Below are 18632 nucleotides of genomic sequence, written 5' to 3'. Positions count from 1 at the left end.
AGGCTGGACCCCCGCGTGCACCTGGCGCTGGAGGCTCAGGGAGGCTGGACCCCCGCGTGCACCTGGCGCTGGAGGTGCAGGGAGGCTGGACCTCCGCGTGCACCTGGCGCTGGAGGCTCAGGGAGGCGCAAGGAGGCTGGACCCCCGCGTGCACCTGGCGCTGGAGGCTCAGGGAGGCGCAAGGAGGCTGGACCCCCGCGTGCACCTGGCGCTGGAAGCTCAGGGAGGCTGGACCCCCGCGTGCACCTGGCGCTGGAGGCGCAGGGAGGCTAGATCCCCGCGTGCACCTGGCTCTGGAGGCGCAGGGAGGCTTGACCCCCGCGTGCACCTGGCGCTGGAAGCTCAGGGAAGCGCAGCGAGGCTGGACCCCCGCGTGCACCTGGCGCTGGAGGCGCAGGGAGGCTGGACCCCCGCGTGCACCTGGCGCTGGAGGCTCAGGGAGGCTGGACCCCCGCGTGCACCTGGCGCTGGAAGCTCAGGGAGGCAAGGCCCCCGCGTGCACCTGGCGCTGGAGGCGCAGGGAGGCTGGACCCCCGCGTGCACCTGGCGCTGGAGGCGCAGGGAGGCTGGACCCCCGCGTGCACCTGCCCGGCGGCCGCCTCCATCCTCCCCGTCCCCCTCCCCCTCCCTCCGCGGCCGCCGGGCGCCCCCTCCCCGCCCGGGGGAGCGCGGAAAAGGGCCCTGGCCGCTTTAAGTGACTCAGGAAGTGAAAGGAGGCCGCTGACGGGGAGGAAAAGGAAAGCGGCGGCGGGGCCGGCGGCGCGGAGACCTCGCCGGGGCCTGGGGGCCAGCGCGAGACAGGGCGGCGCGCCGCGCGGGGGCCGACGGGGGCGCGGGGGCCGACGGGGGCCGCGGGGGCCGACGGGGGCCGACGGGGGCGCCGCGCCGGAAGTGCCCGCGCCGCCGGCGGAAGCGCAGTGCGCGGCGAGCCGGCGGGAGGTCCCCTCGCTCCGCGGCCGGGAGCGCGGCCCGGGACCCGCCGCGAGGCCCGCACGCACAGCGGCGGGCGGGGAGGAGGCTGCTCGGAGGGCCTGCGGCCTGGGGGGCCGCGCCAGCGCAGCCACATGGCCTCCGGCGTGGGCGCGGCCTTCGAGGAGCTGCCGCACGACGGCACGTGTGACGAGTGCGAGCCCGACGAGGCCCCGGGCGCCGAGCAGGTGTGCCGCGAGTGCGCCTTCTGCTACTGCCCCCGCCACGCCGAGGCGCACCGCCACAGGTTCCCGGGCCACCACCTGGCCCGGTACGTGCACCTGCCCGCCGCCGCCCCCGCCCCCGCCCGGCCCGCGAGCGGCGCCAAGGACGGCGCCGAGGCCCCGGGGCGGAACCACGTGCAGAATGAGCGGGACCTCGGGAGCGAGTCGGATGAGGACAGCGAGTCCGAAGAGGACAGCGGGACGGACGAGGACAGCGAGGAGGACAGCGAGGAGGACATGGAGGACGAGCAAGACAGCGACGCCGAGGAGGACAACGCGGAAGGGGAGTCCGAGGCCGAGGGAGAAACCGAGGCGGAAAGCGAGTTTGACCCCGAGATAGAGATGGAGGCGGAGAGGGTGGCCAGGCGGAAGTGTCCGGACCACGGGCTCGACCTGAGCACCTACTGCCAGGAGGATAGGCAGCTCATCTGCGTCCTGTGCCCCGTCATCGGGACCCACCAGGGCCACCAGCTGTCCACCCTGGACGAAGCCTTCGAGGAACTAAGAGTAAGTACCGCGCGTCCAGGGCGCAGGCCTGCAGGGCAGGGCACCCGCCTGGGCTTCGACCCGCGCGGCCACGACCCCGCCGGGAGCCGTGCTGCTCACACCCTCCTTTTGGCGGAGCCCCTTTGAGAACCAGATGAGCGTTCTGGCCCCTGACCCCCGGGGAAACCCAAGTATGCACAAAGCCTCCGGTACAACGTTCCCGGAAAGGTGCAGAGGCCCGGGTCTCCGGATCCCGGTTAAAGCGTTCCTGGGGAGGTCGGACCCCATCCGCGTAAGCCGGTGCCCGCTGCAGCATGTCATCCCGTTGCGACCAGAGCGCCTGGACCTCTTGCCAAGGCCGCCCCGTTGCCTACCTGAAACCATGCGAACCCGTGGTGCAGCCAGGCCGAGGCAAGCAGGTGGTTCCTCCGTAGGGAAGGGAGACCTCCCCCACCCCCAGCCCCAGGCGGTCGTTTCGGTGTTAAAGTCATATGTGGGGGATCACCCAGCGGTTCAGCGCCTGCCTTTGGCCCAGGGCGTGATCCTGAGGCTCCGGCATCGAGTCCCACGCGTCGGGCGCCCTGCATGGAGCCTGCTTCTCCCTCTGCCTGTGTCTCTGCCTCTCTCTCTGTGTCTCTCATGAATGAATAAATAAAATCTTGGAAAAAAAAAAGTCATATATGCCCCTAGTGCGGCCTTATTTATTTATTTTTTTTAAGATTCTTATTTATTTATTCATGAGAGGCAGAGACAGGCAGAGGGAGAAGCAGGCTCCATGCAGGGAGCCCGATGCGGGACTCGATCCCAGGACCCCGGGGTCACGCCCTGGGCCGGAGACATGCTCAACCGCTGAGCCACCCAGATGCCACCCCCCCCCCCCCTCCCGCCCCGTGCCTTTTAGGGTCTTCCTGTGTGATCATTGTCTGCAAAGGAGGCTGAGAGGTTTGGAGACGAACTTGGAATGGGAAAGGGAGTTCCTGTGTCTTCCATTTTTGGCCCGAGGGCGGGACCTTTATATATCTTGGACCTTGCAGATACCCTGGAACAGTGTTTTTGGAAAGTCGTAGACGTCAATAAATACTCGTTTGGCCAACGAGCTTGCAAGTGATTTGCCTTTTATCTATCTGTGGGTGTTTGTACTTGGTGAGGGGAGTTGCTGGAGTTCACCCCAGAGGAAGCTTGAGCAGAGTGACCAGTTCATCAGTGAATGTTGTCATTATTATGACGACTCTTAACTTCCCTAAAGCTGTCTTGCAATGACTGGCCTTAGGATAACAAATACTTTGTTAATGAAGATCTTCTGTGTTGAGCTTTTTCCCCTTTTTTATTGTAAAATGCACAAAGTGTATACAAATATAAGTACAGGCTAACTCAGAATTACAAAGCAGATTCTGATGTGACCTCTACCCAGATTAAGACACAATATTAGTAGCAGTATTGAAGAGCTGTGCCCTTTCCAATTATAACCGTTTCCCTGCCCCACAGGTAACCATTTTCTGGATTTCTGTGGTGATATTTCCTTGCTTATCTCTATATTTTTGCCACATATTTGTTTGAGTTTGATTCAGTTAATGTCGTACTATGCATTCTTTTCATTTTTTTTCATTATTGTGTTTGTGAGATTTTATCCAGTGGGTAGCTGTGGTTTGTTAATTTTCATTGTGTAGAATTCCGTTTTATGACTGTCACCTATTCTATCAGTGATGAGTTGGGGACTTCCAGATTCTGAGGTTCCTGCCTCTTATAAAATGTTGATACAGATACTCTTATTCATGTCTCCTGGTGAAGGTCTACATATATTCACACGGAATGTAAACCTAGGAGTGAAATTGTTTGCACAGACTGTGTATATCTTAAATAGTACCAGATGCTGCCAACTATTTTCCAAAGTGGTTGTACCAGTTTGCATTGCCAGGAAGAGTGTATGAGAGTCCCTGTTCTGTATCCTCAGCGCTTGCTATTAGAGAATTTAAAATTTTTGTCATTTTTGTGAATATGTGTGGAATCTTCTTGTGGTTCAAATCTGCATTCTTCTAGTTACTGGAGACTTTTTGTGTCTTTTGTATCTCTCCTTTTGTGCAATGCCCCATTCAGTTGTTTTTTTTTTTTTTCTCATTTTTTTAATTAGGTTTTTTCTCATTAATTTATAGAAGTTTATATATTTCATTGTGGCTTCTTTGTTGTTTCTGTGGGTTGCAAATATCTTCTGATCTGTTTTTTAAAAATTGTGCCTTGAGGGCAGCCCAGGTGGCTCAGCGGTTTAGCGCCTCCTTCAGCCCAGGGCGTGATCCTGGAGACCCAGGATGGAGTCCCACGTCAGGCTCCCTGCATGGAGCCTGCTTCTCTGCTTCTCCCTCTGTCTGTGTCTCTGCCTCTCTCTCTCCTCTCTGTGTATTCTAATGAATAAATAAATAAAATCCTTAAAAATATATAAAAATTGTGCCTTGAGTAGAAGCTCTTCATTTTAATGTAGTAGAATTTATCAACAATTGCCTTTATTGTTAGTGCTTTTTGCATCTTGTTCCACTTAGTATTGATTTTCCTATAATGGACGTAGGGGCTCATTTCATTTTTTCCTTATACAGGTAGCCAATTGCTCTAGCAGCATTTATTGAAAAGCCTGTCTTTTCTACATGGATCTGCTGTGCCACCTGTCCATATGCCTGTGAATGTGCTGCTTGGGTCTTCTATTCTGTACCATTGATCTGTCAGTGTATCTCTGTGTGAAAAACATGTTTTCTTAGTTACCATAGCTTTGTAACATGTCTTAATGTCTGGTAGAGCAAGTTCTTCTAGAAGAGTGTCTTAGCCAGTCTTGGCCTTTTACAGTTCTTAGAAGCATACTCTAAAGTTACATTAAAAAGTGTGCAGAACTTCTTTGTATTGTATTGAGTTTGTAAACCAGTATATAGAGAATCAACACCATTATAAGATAAAGTCTTCTGATGCATTATTTTTTAGATCTAAATTGCCTCATGATAAAGTTTTATAATTTTTTTTTCTGAAAGATCTTGTACATCATTGTGAAATTTATTCATGGATACTTAAGATTTTTAGTGTATTGTAAAGAAATTTAAAACTTTTGTTTCCTAAGTGTATATAGGGATATGATTAAATTTTATGTATTGATTTTTGTGTTAAGATGTCTGCTGAATTCTCACAAATACTCTGATAATTAATGTGTAGATTCATTCGACATACATGACCATGTTATCTGCAGAGAGGGACAGTTTTTGTTCTTTCCAGTCCTTGTGTGTCTTTTTCTTGCCTTACTGCTTTAGATAGGACATCTAATATAATGTTGAATAGAAGTGATAGTGAGTATTCTGGCCTTTTTCTAATTGATGAATAATTTACAACATTTCATACATACATGTGATAGTATTTTTTCCCCCACAGATATATTTCATCAGATTAGAAAAATTCCCTTTTAACCCTAATTTAAGAGTTTTTCTTAATATTGAATGGATGCTGAATTTTGTCAAGTGGTTTTTCTGCATCTTTTGAGGTGTTCATTTGATTTTACTCTTTTACTATGTTAATGTAGTAAATTATGTTAATTGGCTTTTTAAGTAAAAAAAATCAGTTATGTTCACATGTCTCAAAGTCTCTCATTCACCTTTGTCCTTTTCAGCTGGTTTCTTCCCCAACAACTATTTATTTGTAACCACTTTTATTAATTTTTTTGCTCATCTTTCACATGTTTTTTCTTGTAGTTGTACACAAAAATACAGGGCTGTGCATATGTGTGGTCTTATTTCCATCCCTGCATATTGTTATATTTTACAGTTAAGGCAACTTTGCATTTCTGGGATAAATACAACTTGGTCATGATGAAGTATCTTCTTGTTTTTAAATTTGGTTTATTAATAATTTATGTAGGATTTTTTCATTTATATTTATGGGAGAAATTAGCTTGTAAATTTTCTTCTTTGTACTGCCCTTATGAGATTTTGCGATCAAGGTTACCTTGCCTTCATAGTATTAGTCACAGTGTATTGCTTCTCACATATTTCCTCTATTTTAATGGAAGTGTTTATATAAGATTGGTATATTTCGAATAAAGGGGAAAGGAGAAAAAAATAAGTGGGAAATATCAGAAAGGGAGACAGAACATGAAAGACTCCTAACTGAGAAACGAACTAGGGGGTGGTGGAAGGGGAGGTGGGCGGGGGGTGGGAGTGACTGGGTGACGGGCACTGAGGTGGGCGCTTGACGGGATGAGCACTGGGTGTTATTCTGTATGTTGGCAAATTGAACACCAATAAAAAATAAATTTTATATATAAAAAAAACAACTCCAAACTAGAAAAAAAAAGATTGCTATATTTCTTTCTAGGATGATCAATAGAACTGACCGTGGAAGCTGTCTGGACCTGAAAAAAGAGAGAATTTTGTTACTTTGTTTTCTGTAGTATTTTTTGATTATGGATTCAATTCTTTAACGGTTATAAGTCTAAATTGTCTATTTTTCCTTAGGTCAGTTTTATTAAGTTACATTTTTCCAGAAGTTTGTCCATTTTATTCAACTTTTCAAATATATTAGTGTAAATTTGTGAATCCTGTTCTCCCTCTCTCTTTTTTTTTTTTTTTTTTTTTTTTTAGATTTCATTTATTTATTCATGAGAGAAACAGAGAGCCAGAGACACAGGCAGAGGGGGAGAAGAAGGCTCCATGCAGGGAGCCCGATGAGACACTCGACCCTGAACTCCAGGATCACGCCCCAAGCCGAAATCAGACACTCAATGCTCAACCAGGCGTCCCTTTTTTTTTTTTTAAGAAATCCTATCCTCTTTTATCTTTCTTCATACCATAGCTATTTTCTTTATTCCTATAAGAACAGTAAGCATGTTGATCATAATCTGTCTTTGGTAATTCTAGTATGTAGAGACTTGGTGGATCTCCTCTGCTGTTGTTTTTGATGGTATTTTTCAATGTTTCTTGATTTCCTTTTGTTTGCATAGCTCTCTTTATTGCCTTTGAAAATTTATTTGTGGGGATTTCCCAAGCCTTGGCATGAAGCTGTATTCTTCGAAAGAGGATTGAGTTTGCTTGTGCTAAGGCCCGAGAATACAATTTGTTTAGAACCCCCTTAAAGTAAATGAATTGCTTGAGATTTCTTGGACCAGATTTTCAGGAGGTACCTGCCTATGTTTACAACTAATTAAAGATTTCACTTTCATCCAGCCCTGCAGTTCCCTACCTCCTTTGTTCAGCTCCAAGGCAACACTCCCACAGTCTCCTTCAGAGGGTGAGATAGTGGCACATTTAGTTTAGTTTGTCTTTACTCTAGAGTTTTACTCTTTAACAGGGGCAAGAGCATCCCAAGTCTCTGTGGCAAGGATCTCTTTTAAATGTCTTGTTCTAGGGCAGCCCGGGTGGCTCAGCGGTTTAGTGCCACCTTCAGCCCAGGGCGTGATCCTGGAGACGCAAAATCGAGTCCCATGTTAGGCTCCCTGCATGGAGCCTACTTCTCCCTCTGCCTGTGTCTCTCATGAATAAAGTAAAATCGTTTTTTTGTTTTTTTGTTTTTTTAAATCTCTCATTCTGGGGGCATCTGGCTGGCTCACTTGGTAGAACGTCTGACTCTTGATCTCAAGGTTGTGAGTTCAAGCCCTATGTTGGGTGTAGACATTACTTAAAAAATAAACAAATTAAAAAAAATAAATCTCTCACCTCAGCCTGACATCAGCTTTGCTTTCTCTTACCTCCTCCTCTCCCACCTTACTGTACACCCCCTATGAAATGCACAGCCCAGTTTCTTGCAGATCAGTAAATGTCTTTGATCAAGAGCTGCTTCCCATAGTCTTATGTTAATATTGGAACAGTATTGCTGACTAAACTGTGGACATTATTAGAATTTCACCAGTTTTTCCTGTAATGACTTTTGTACCAGGATCCTGTGGTCACATTATTTTTTTTTCTTTTTGCTCTTGATGACCTTGATAGTTTAGAGGAGTGCTAGCTAGGTCCTGGGTAGAATCTCTTAGTTTGGTTTTGTCTAATGTTTTTCTTATGTTGAAACTGGAATTAATGGGGTTTTGGGTGATATAAATTCTCTTTTTTTGCTTTGCTTTTTTTACTTAGCAGTATATCTTGGAAATCACTCCATAGATGTGTCTACTTATTTATTTATCTTTTTTTATAGTTACAAATACTCCATTGTATGTCATTCCTTAAATTCTTAATTTATGATATTGTGTTTTTCAACTCTAGAATGCTTATTTGGTTATTTTTAAAAGATCTATTTCTTTGAATCTTTTGGGGTCTGATTTTATGTCACATTTTCATAATTCTTCTCATGTCTCATAATTTTTCATCCAAAACTAGATGTTGTGTTTAAAAGAACTGTAGACATTAGACTAGTATTTTCTTTTTCTATCTCTGAGAAAGGGTATGCCATTTACTCTGTTAGGCAGCTAGGATGAGGGGCTGATTATTTTGATCCAGTAAAGATTTGAGCTTGAACAGAGCTTGGTTGCAGCTTTAATTAGTTTCAGTTCACTTTGGTTTCAAATGTTTTGAGGCCAGTGTACATTTGCTTATTGGAAGAAAGTAAAGCTCTTGGAGTATTAAAAGTAGCACAGCATGATGATGGTGAGAGAACAGAGTCTTTGTTACACTGCATTCATTCAGCAAGTATTTATGGAGTATTGGCTGAAAGCAGGAGCTTCTAAGCATTGGGGATATAGCAGTGAGCATAATGGAACAAGTCCCTACTTCTGTTGGAGCTTACATTGTATTAAGAAGGAAATAGGGAAAAACAAATTAGCAAGTAAACATATAATAAATGTTAAAAATTTAAAAATTTTTAAATTGTGTAGGATTAGAGAGGGACAGAAAGTATCCTAACTCTGCCACATGCTTTTTGACATTGGGCAAGCTATGGAACAGTTTGGCCTTACTTCTGTATCTCTAAAATGAGTATGAAGTTATGAAATAAAATAGGATTTTTGTTGAATTAAATGGTTTAGTTTTGATCAGACACTTTAACAATGCTTAACACATTGTAAGCTCTTAGTAAATGTTAGCTGCTATTTTATTATTAACAGGAGTCTGATGAAACCCAAGTTTTGAGAGGAATTTGTAATATTTTAAAAACCATTTGGGCGTTTTATTTTTATTATTTTTGAAAGCTTTTACTAATTTAAGAGAGCGAGCGAGCATGAGCTCGGGGTGGGGGGTAAAGGAAGAGGGAGAAGCCGACTTCCCACTGAGCAGGGAGCCCGGTGGGGCTCAGTCCCAGGACCCTGAGATCATGACCTGAGCCAAAGGCAGATGCTTAACTGAGCCATGCAGGTGCCCTGTACAATATATTTTTAGATAGCTTTGTGCCTCTCCAGGCTGTGAGTGGCTGGTATTGGTGGTAGAAGGTCAGGTCAAATTGTTGCCTTAGACTTGCTGACACTTAGAGTAAAGCAAACTTCAAAATGGGCAGAGAACCAAGGTGACTGTAGGGCAAGGGGGCCTGGGGAGAGGCAGCCTGCAGGCTGGGCCACGAGAAGTAAGGTGAACACTGGAGGGACAAGATTAACACTTCATTCTTGCAGTGACTTTTAAAGTCCTGCCTCTCCTCCCATACTCTGTTTATTTCCTTTTCACTCCAGAGGATAGTGTCTCCAAAAGATTTTGTGGGTCCAAATTTGGATTGAACGTGTGTTCCAGCTTTTTCATAGAAATATAGTTACACAGCCCAAATTATGATCTCTCATCTGGGTTATAACCTCTCATCCAGATATTCAGGTTTCTCTTACCATAATTTCTGTCCCTGAAAATGGGTCATTGGGTCTGACAAAGGAACTTGATCAGGCTTATGGATTTATTCATATGAAAATCCTTATATTGTCAAGGGGATTTGCATTCATAGCTACGTTAATGAATCATTTTTGTTGAACAATAAAAGTGCAATTAGATGTTCTTAAAACTCTAGACCAGTAGTTTAAAAAACTGAACATAACCTACAGTAGAGGAAGTGTACTTTACATTGTAACCTTGTTTACATACACACACACTTTTAAATAACTCAGATGGAACACTATGCCTTGCCAGACACGATGTTTTCTGTTTTGGTTCTGTTCAAAAAAAACCTCTGGATTCTCACAGTAAATTGCTTATATTGCACACTCATGGGTTGTGTCCTGTGACTTGAAAAGTACATGTCTAGTGCACTGCAGGGTCACTGAAGGAAAGGTAGAGTTATAAAATGGCTGAGGGACACGTGGTAGGCAGAGTTCAGCAAACACTTATGAGCATCTGTGGAGTTCTTAACATAGCTTTATTACGGACAGATCCAAAGGGTTTGAAGCCACACCCTTTGCCCTTGAGTGTGCCTTTAAGATGGGTATTTGGGGAGAAGAATCTTTGGTTAATTGACATTGGAAACAACTGCCGAGAAGAGCTGAGGGAGCTTAGTAGTAGCAGGGTGGTTAGAAGGATATAGGCATATGCTCAGAACAGCTGTGGCTCTAGAAGGACCAGGGATGGAGGTATGTCACTGCTGTATCCAATAATGGTCCATGACTCTAGTTCTTTAGTCAGCTCCTAAGAAGTAGCTCTGGAAGGAGGCAGGAGTTTGAAGGTCTGCCGAAAAATGTACCTATTTATATTATTTTTAATTATGTGAAAGGTTCGGGCTGTCTTCTAATAAAACCATGAAGCACTGGCTACAGAATGTTTCAGTGTCTTACTTGTTTAGAATAAGACAAGCTAAGACTAAGGTAAAGGGAATGACTTCCTGTCAGTTGGAGCAGCCCCATATGGTTCTCTGGAAAGTTTATGAGAGAGTCCTGCAGTTCTGGGATTCCCTATCTGACTCTTCCCTTCAAAACATACTTACTTAATAAGTAATAAGACTGTAATAAGTCTTGGAATTATACTGTGAAGAGGACAGACAAGGCCCTAGCTTTCATGGAGTTTACCATCTAGTTGAGGAGAAAGGTAATTTGGGATGGTAGTATGTACTATGAAATCAGCAGGTCTGAGTTGTGAAAGAGTGAGTGGCATGGCAGCAGAGGGTTATATTTTGATGACGTTGTTGTGAGAAGTGTCTCTGAGCATATGACATTTGGGCAAAGACCTGAATTTATGAGACCTAGCAAAGATCTAGGAAAACTACTCTGTCATGTTACCAATTGAGTACTGTTTGCACAAAGTCCAATGATTCGTAGCAGACAATTGCTTTGATTCATACAACTTTTTATAAAGGGATGATTGGCTCTTGAAATGAGAAGAATAGGGGATCCTTGGGTGGCGCAGCAGTTTGGCGCCTGCCTTTGGCCCAGGGCGCGATCCTGGAGACCCGGGATCGAATCCCATGTCGGGCTCCCGGTGCATGGAGCCTGCTTCTCCCTCTGCCTGTGTCTCTGCCTCTCTCTCTCTCTCTCTCTCTGTGACTATCATAAATAAAAAAAAAAAAAAAAAAAAAAAAAAAGAAATGAGAAGAATAACATAATTCTAGCAGTTTTAATGTCCTGATAGCACAGGTGAAAATACTACCCTGTGGAGGGAATATGAGCTTGTGGGGAGGGCCTAGAAGCCTTCTGCAGGATTAAACAAAGGGGAAAGCCATCTCATTATGTTTTGTTAAAGACATGGACTCTTTGTACAATCTTCATTATTAAAATTATACCTTATCTAAAAGTTAGGAAAAATTCTGGGAGAAAAGTGGCTAAAGTAGAAAGAATAGTGAATGCAAAGATTCTAAGGTAGAGTTGAACTCAGGGTATTGGAAGGACAACAAAAACATTATGAAGTAGAGAGGAGTGAAAGAGAAGTAGAAGGTAAGGTCAGCAATGTGAATAGTGTGTTTCTTACCTTGGTACCACATTTCTGAATCATCTGTGGAGAGCGATTCTTTAGAAAGTAGTTGTGATTGGTCCCATCCCATCCAGTTAAGTCAAAATCTCTGAGATTTGTCAGGTATTTTGTAGACTGTCCTTTTATTAGGATTTGTCTCGTGTGCATCTCATGATTAGACTAGAGTTAGTGGTTGGGGAGGAAGACCACAGAGTTAAGAGTGCGTACTATCAAGATGACTTATGATTGGTGTCTGGGAGACTGAACAGATTAATAGCTGGTGCTTCGTATATACTACTTACGTGCTAGGCACTGTTCTGAGCTCTTTATACATATTCAATCATCATAACAATTCTAGAGGTACATTTTATCTTTTTAAAATATCATTTGAGAGAGAGTGCATGTGGGTGAACATGAGTAGGAGGGACAAAAGGAGAGGGAGAGAGAATCTCAAGCCGACTCTGCTCTGAGCACAGAGAGCCCAAAGCAAGGCTCAGTCTTACCATCATGACCTGAGCTGAAACCAAGAGTTGGACGCTTAACTGACTGTGCCAATAAAGTGCCCTGAGGTACCTCTTCTTGGTATCTCTGTTTACAGAGGAAGGAAGCTGAGGCATAACTTGCCCAGGGTCATACAGTTGGAAAGTGGCAGAACTTAGGAGTCTTAACAGCTGATTCTTGGGAGTAAGGGTCCAAGCTTGTCCTTCTCTCTTCTGCCAAGAACCCAGTGCTCACTTTTTCTCTTCCCTGACCTTTTGATCAAAATAGAATAGGTTAATGAGCATTTTATACTATTAGAGTATTGTTTCTCAGGGTAAGGTTACGGATGCAGTAATCTGATTATTCTTAAACCCCTCTTAGAATAAAGGACTGTGTGCCCGTGGTACCAGCTTTTCTGGACTCTAGCCCACAATGTGGAAGTTGTCCTGCCTCTTCATTGGTGTACCCACCTTTTCTCCTCCTTTGCATCTGACCCAAAACTGAGAAGCCAGAGGTGGATCTGTATCAGTGCTGTGTGTCATCTGCTTGAACTTACAGTTCAGTCTGAGATGACCAGCTTGGTTTCATGTTCCTGTCCCTGTTGGTTCTACTAGTATCCAGAGCCTTAGTCTAACCTTGTGTGGCAGGAAGGAGCACAGATGCTCACGAACCTCTCAGAGGAAGGAACAGAATACATACAAGGAATAGGTGGAACAAAGCTTCGGTCCTGATACATAGGAATTGGAATGAGGTGGGAAACATAGAACTCTGGTCCTGGGAGACGTAAATCCTTTGTATGTATGTTTTGCTTTTGAGTTGTGTGTGAGAATTTGTGTGAGAATTTGTTTGTGTGTGTATCACTGTCATAGGGATTAAGCCAATGTGGCATCAAAGAAAAAATAACAATATTGATGTCCTTTTCAGACATCATAAACTGACGAATTAAGAAAACAAAAGCCTTCACATATGCTGAAGGCTCACTCCATAATGTAAGCCAGATAACCATATTCTTGTTGAACACTTAATCATATATTAAACTCACTTCTGATGTATTTAGCTAGTTTTTGATCAGGTGGCAGAGTAATCTGCTTTTCACTTGGATAGACTGTTAGAGAAAACACCTATCTTAATGTGTATACTATAGCATACAGGTAGGTTAAAGACTGGTGTTTTAAGTTAATCTTATTTATCTGAATGATTTTTGAGCATTTATGGTGAGCTGTGTGATGAATATTGAGAATAAAGAAAAGTTTTTGACATCAGGAAACTTACAGTCTAATAGGAAAGATAGTCTTCAGGTGCTGATATGTGTATGAATGTTAGAGGAGAGGTGCAGTAGTGTGCTAAGGGGGCTCAAAGAAAAGAGAAATTAATATGAACTGAAAACATGGAATCAGGAAAGATTTCTTGGCAGAAATGGTATTCAAGGTGGATAGGACGGATAAGATTTTACTAGGTAAACACAGACTAGACTGTTACGTAGCCCTCCTGTGTTCCTATAGCAGCAGCCTATATACAGTCACTGTAGCAGTAATTACAGTATACTACATCAGCGTTATTTCTTTCCATGTCTCATGTGGGTTATAAACTTTTCTAGGGCTACTACTGTATGTTATTTATCTTTGTGTTCCAAGTACCTAGCATAGTGTCTATTGAGTAGTAGATGCATATTGGAGTAGTTGGTGAATATATGATGTGAAACATCTCATCTAGTTCTAGGGTGTCAATGAAGAACTGAAAGAGACAATATTGCATAATGATTTAGTGTATCAGTGTTTACATTAGTTTAGCTGCATCTAAAATAAGGAAATTATTCGGAAAAATCCAAAACAATAGCTACTCAAGCAAGATTATTTCTTTCTGTGTAAAAGAAGTCTGGATGTAAGCAGTCTAAGGCTGGTGTGGAGGAACTGTGATGTTATTAGGAATCTAGGCTCTTTCTCCCTCCTCTCTGTCACTCTTAGGTGTAGTCTTTGTCATGGACCAAGTCGACTACTGGAGTTCAGCCAGCGCATCAGAGTTCCAGGATAGCAGGCATAGGAAAGTGAAGAAGGGCGCACCCCTCCATCTTAAGGAAATCCTCCAGAAGTTGCACACATTGCTGCTTATGTCTCATTGGCTAGAATTCAGTCCTGTTGGCCTTACCTAGTTGCATGGGAGACTAGGAAATCATCTTTTGTCCCAGGCTACAGTGTGTCCAGCTAAAAGCTGGTATTTGTTACTAAGGAAAAATGGGAGAAGGAATATGAAGAACCAAGCATAATCTTATGTAATTATGAACTTGGCTTGCAATATGAATTTGAGCATTTATTAGCTATATTATGTTGGATAATTCACTCAGCCTCTCTTGAGTCTTGGTTTCCTCATCTGTAGCATGAGCATAATAAAATTGTTTCTCCTTACTGGGTTATAGTGAGGAACAAACAAGATCATACATGTAAAGAGCTTAGCATGGTGCCTCCACGATAAGCCCTCAGCAATTGGTGGCACATTCTTATTACCATTAAAAAGCCATCTAAGGTTCTATTCTGAGTTCAATTCCAAACCAGTTAGTCTGGCAGCAGTAGAAGTTCTGGACACCAAGTTTCTTTGGGTGAAAAGTGTTCAGCCCCCTCTCCTTCTGCTCCTTCTGCCTGCTTTATTCCGGTGGGTAGATAGGCTGGTGAAAAACTTGTCTTTGAGAAGAGGCTCCTGTATGTTTCAGTGTCCTGCTGGTGCCTTATGCACTAGCTAACCAAAACACAGCTGGTCCGTCTAATTTTAGGTTCACAAGTCTTGCTGGTTGTCCTCTTTAAATTCTGTTTTACATTCTGAACTGTGGGAAATTTTTATAGAAACAGAGGGGAGGCAGGGGCAATACACTCTTTACTTTCTGGTTAGAAAAGAGCCTCCATTTTCTTTCCAGTAGGCAGTCATGAGGAGAGGTATTATAGGCACCCCTCTGGTATCCTCTCTGCCCTTTGGGTCAGTGGGAACCCTGGCGGGATGTAACCTGTGTTGAGTGGTGGACTCTGACTTCACATGCTTGAAGTATGAAAATACTAATCTTCAGCTGAGTTGTTGGAGGTGGCATGTGTTTTAGAGTTAGGTTTAGAGAGACTTGGTAATGAGTTTCTCAGACCCAAAATGATTTTGAATCTGAGTAACTAACTATATAAAAGTAGTTGCCTGACATGAGAGTGGACTTGGAGCTGGAAAATCAACTACGGTTGGTAGAGAATTTTTGTACATGGCATGGTGATAAAAAATTTAGTTTCATTTTCTATTGTCAAGGCCTTTGCTTTCTGATTTGGTTCCTTAGGAGGACTTGTTGTATATTCTATCTTTTAGTCCTTTTCCACTGTGTTTCCCAGAAAAACCTTTTGGTAAAAATAACAGAAAGTTGGGTTGAATTTTTTTTTTAAGAATGTTACCAATATAAGGCCAATGGGATAGGGAAAAAACAAAACAAAACAGCCAGCCAGTATTCTTTCTGAACTCAGCATCTTCTGATTTTGTGTAATACAGAATTCAATATTTAGAAGCCAGTTTAGGATGTTTAAGTGATTAACATTTACATTTCTACAAATTACTGTTCTTTTGGTGCCCATGTGGTTATTGGCATTAGACTAGACTAACTCCCATAAAACTACAGAGATACTTCTTGTTAGAGAGAAGAGTCGAGATACTTCTTATTCTGATGCTGCTTTCGCCTACCATATTCCATCTTTGTTTCTGCTCCTCATACATTTTCAAAGGATATTTACATTAAAATGAACTATATTACTTTTTTGTTTTGGGAGTAAATGGATGGACATGTGTTTAAGAGGTGTTCTTAACCCTTTTGAAGAGAGACAACCCAGCTTTTTGGTGTTCAAATACAAGGACCCTTAGAGGTAGAAAGCCTTCAGAATATTGCTTCCAGTAACATTCCAGAATGTTACTTCGGATGTCTGTAGGGACCAGAAAGGTAATGTAAATGCAGGAAGCAAACCAGGGTAACCATAGGCAAACTGGAGAGAGCCTGCCCGGTGTAAAGTGGAAGCTGCTACTTAGCTTCAGCCAAGTGCTGCTGTGTGGGAATGGGAGCCCAGTATAATCACATCTTTCAGATTTTCAAAAGAAGCTAGAAATCTTTATTGTTTGTGTCTCCTGATTTTTAAATGTTAGTAACTAATTTAAAATTCCCAGTATGCTGTGTGGGATAACACTTCAAAATTCCAAAAAAAAAAAAAAAAAAAGGTTCTGTAGGCTGCAGCCTACAAATTTGTAGGTTCTGATTTGATCCATTTTTTTCCTTAACAGATTGAGAAATAGAAATCCAAAGATATAAGATGACTTTTCCAAGCTCACATAGTAGTAAGTGGCAGAAGTAGGAATAGAATCTGGTTATTTTTTCTCTGTATGCAATTATTTTTTACATGGAAAGTTAAACTTTTTTGGTACTTTGAGGAAAGCTATTGTCCCTTTCCCTAGAAAAAAGTGCATGTACCTTCCAAATTTCACATACAGTTTTAGGGATTTCAAACTCCCTGAAATATGTACATGAACACCAGGTAAAGAACCCTCTCTTCTACCTGCTGGTTCTTATGTTTGCAGTGTAAAGAGAACAGTGCTCCAATATTTATTTAAGCAAACTCAACATAGGCACTGAAGAAGCCATAGGTCTGTCCTCCCTTCCTCACTCCCAACTTTATGTATACACACATATATATACACACATGTGGTTATATATATATAACCCATGGAGAGTAATAGTTCTGTTTTTTTTTTTTTTAGTTTTCATTTATTTATTTTTTTAGATTTTATTTATTTGACGGAGAGAGGGTACAAGCAAGGGGAATGGGAGCAGGAGAAGCAGGCTCCTGACTGAGCAGGGAGCCCAATGCAGAGCTCAATCCCAGGACCCTGGGTTCATGACCTGAGCTGAAGGCAGATGCTTAATGGACTGAGCTACCTAAACATTCCTAGTTTTGTGTGTTTTTTTTTTTAAATAAGTAATATTTATAGTATGTGTCCTTTTGCAAGTTAAAAATCATTAAGTCTTGCCTTGTATCCAGGTACATAACAGATCTACTTCATTCTTTTTTTTTCTATATTCCATATTTTGTTGATTCCAGAGCTTATTTAGCCACCCACTGTTGATGGATGTTTAGAATATTTCCAGTTTGTTTAGTACTACAAACAGTGCTACCATAAATATTTCTGTGCATGCCTTCTTAACACATGTACTAGAGTTTCTTAAGGGGATGAAGAGAGAAATGGACTGGTGAGGCATGTGATTTCAGAGTAGGTTCATCATTTTGTATCAGCAACATATGGAAGTCCCTAGTTTCTCCAAAGCCCCTCATCATTTGATATCAATCAGAACACTTTTTTCAATATAATGGATAAGAAATATATTAATTGCTAGTCTTTTACGTCTTTTCGTATGTTTATTAGCCATTCTACATTTCTGTTATGTTCATATCCTTTGTTTGGATTTCTTTTGTGCTTATTTGACTTTTTCTTATTTAAAAGAATTTCTATTGTATTCTCTTATGTATTTTTGACACCAGTTACTTCTGTTGTATATATTATAATCTTTTTCATTTGAATCATTCTAATCCTGGTTTTGCTGCTAGCTTTGTGATTGGGGGGGCATCATTTGACTTCCACAGAACCGTTTTTGGCCATTGTAAAGTGAGAATACACCACCTCTTAGTTACTGTGCTATTGTGAAATGCCACTGACAGAGTATATGAGCCCTGAGATTTTTAGTTTCCTTGTTTGATTTCCATGAGCCATTTTCTCAGCTGTGAAATGTGAATACACTAGTTTTTAGGTTTATTGTGAGATGCCAATGAAAGAACATATAAAAGTGCTTTGGAGAATAAAGAACAACTTCAGGTGTAAGATATTTTGTCCTTTCTTTGGCTTTGTTATGACTCATCCCTAGGAGTTGGCTTTTGTGAAGCAGGCTACATCTTCACAGATTAGTCAAACTCTGAGAGGTAGGTGTCATAACATACCACTTGTCTCTTTTTATTTTACACTCTTTCAGGGCAAGAAAGAGTTGTGTAAACAAGATCTGTTCCATTGAACTCCTGTGTTCTTGGAAGGTATTGGGTGGGATCGAGATGGAGAAGAGCAATATCAGGAGACTCTAACTTTGCTACTCATAATGCTGGCCACAAGGGCTAACACAGTAGAATCTGGACATTTATGGAACCAAATGTCTACAAGGTTAGAATTATCCCACCCTTTGTTACTATCGTGGTCTACCTCTCAATTAGAACACAGGTTTCAGAGGCAGTTGTTCTGTTCTACCACACTAGGGAAGTGGGAAGGTGTAATTTCCTATCCTGGTTACCTTTTGACTGATGACTGCCCTTTGAAAACAGATAATTAACTAAAACATGATACTACCGTATGCTCTGGGGACACTCAAACTCAGATACCACCTTAGACCTGGATAACCCTGCGCCCCTAACCCTATATGCTGCATGCTTTAGAGGGCCATGCCCATCCCCTCCTTAACAACTCTCCAAGCACCCAGGATCCAAGAATTACCTGACAGAATGTCTTGAACCTGCTTTGGAGGCCTGCAGAGCTTCTTTCTGAGTCTGTCCTCCCAAAGATGGATCAAGCCATTGGACCCTACCCCTGTTGGTGTACATTACTAGGTCCCAGATGTGGCCAAGGGTGACTGCTTAGTACA

The 18632-nt window shown here is 42.9% G+C and overlaps 1 protein-coding gene across 2 annotated transcripts in view; it reads left to right on the top strand.

Moving 5' to 3' along the window:
* The first annotated feature begins 841 nt into the window (after nt 1–841).
* Nucleotides 842–18632, top strand: part of TRIM44 (tripartite motif containing 44) — a 110754-nt gene continuing 92963 nt past the window's right edge. The window contains exon 1 of one of the 2 annotated variants that reach the window (XM_041774074.1): nt 842–1700. In XM_041774074.1, the coding sequence (XP_041630008.1) occupies nt 1065–1700 (636 nt within the window). In that variant the 5' untranslated portion in view covers nt 842–1064. The remainder of the gene's footprint in view (nt 1701–18632) is intronic. The other variant, XM_041774073.1, reaches the window with a different exon arrangement.

Source organism: Vulpes lagopus, chromosome 11, assembly GCF_018345385.1.
Source record: "Vulpes lagopus strain Blue_001 chromosome 11, ASM1834538v1, whole genome shotgun sequence".
In the NCBI taxonomy this organism is placed as follows: domain Eukaryota; kingdom Metazoa; phylum Chordata; class Mammalia; order Carnivora; family Canidae; genus Vulpes; species Vulpes lagopus.
This window is presented reverse-complemented; position numbering and strand designations above follow the sequence as displayed.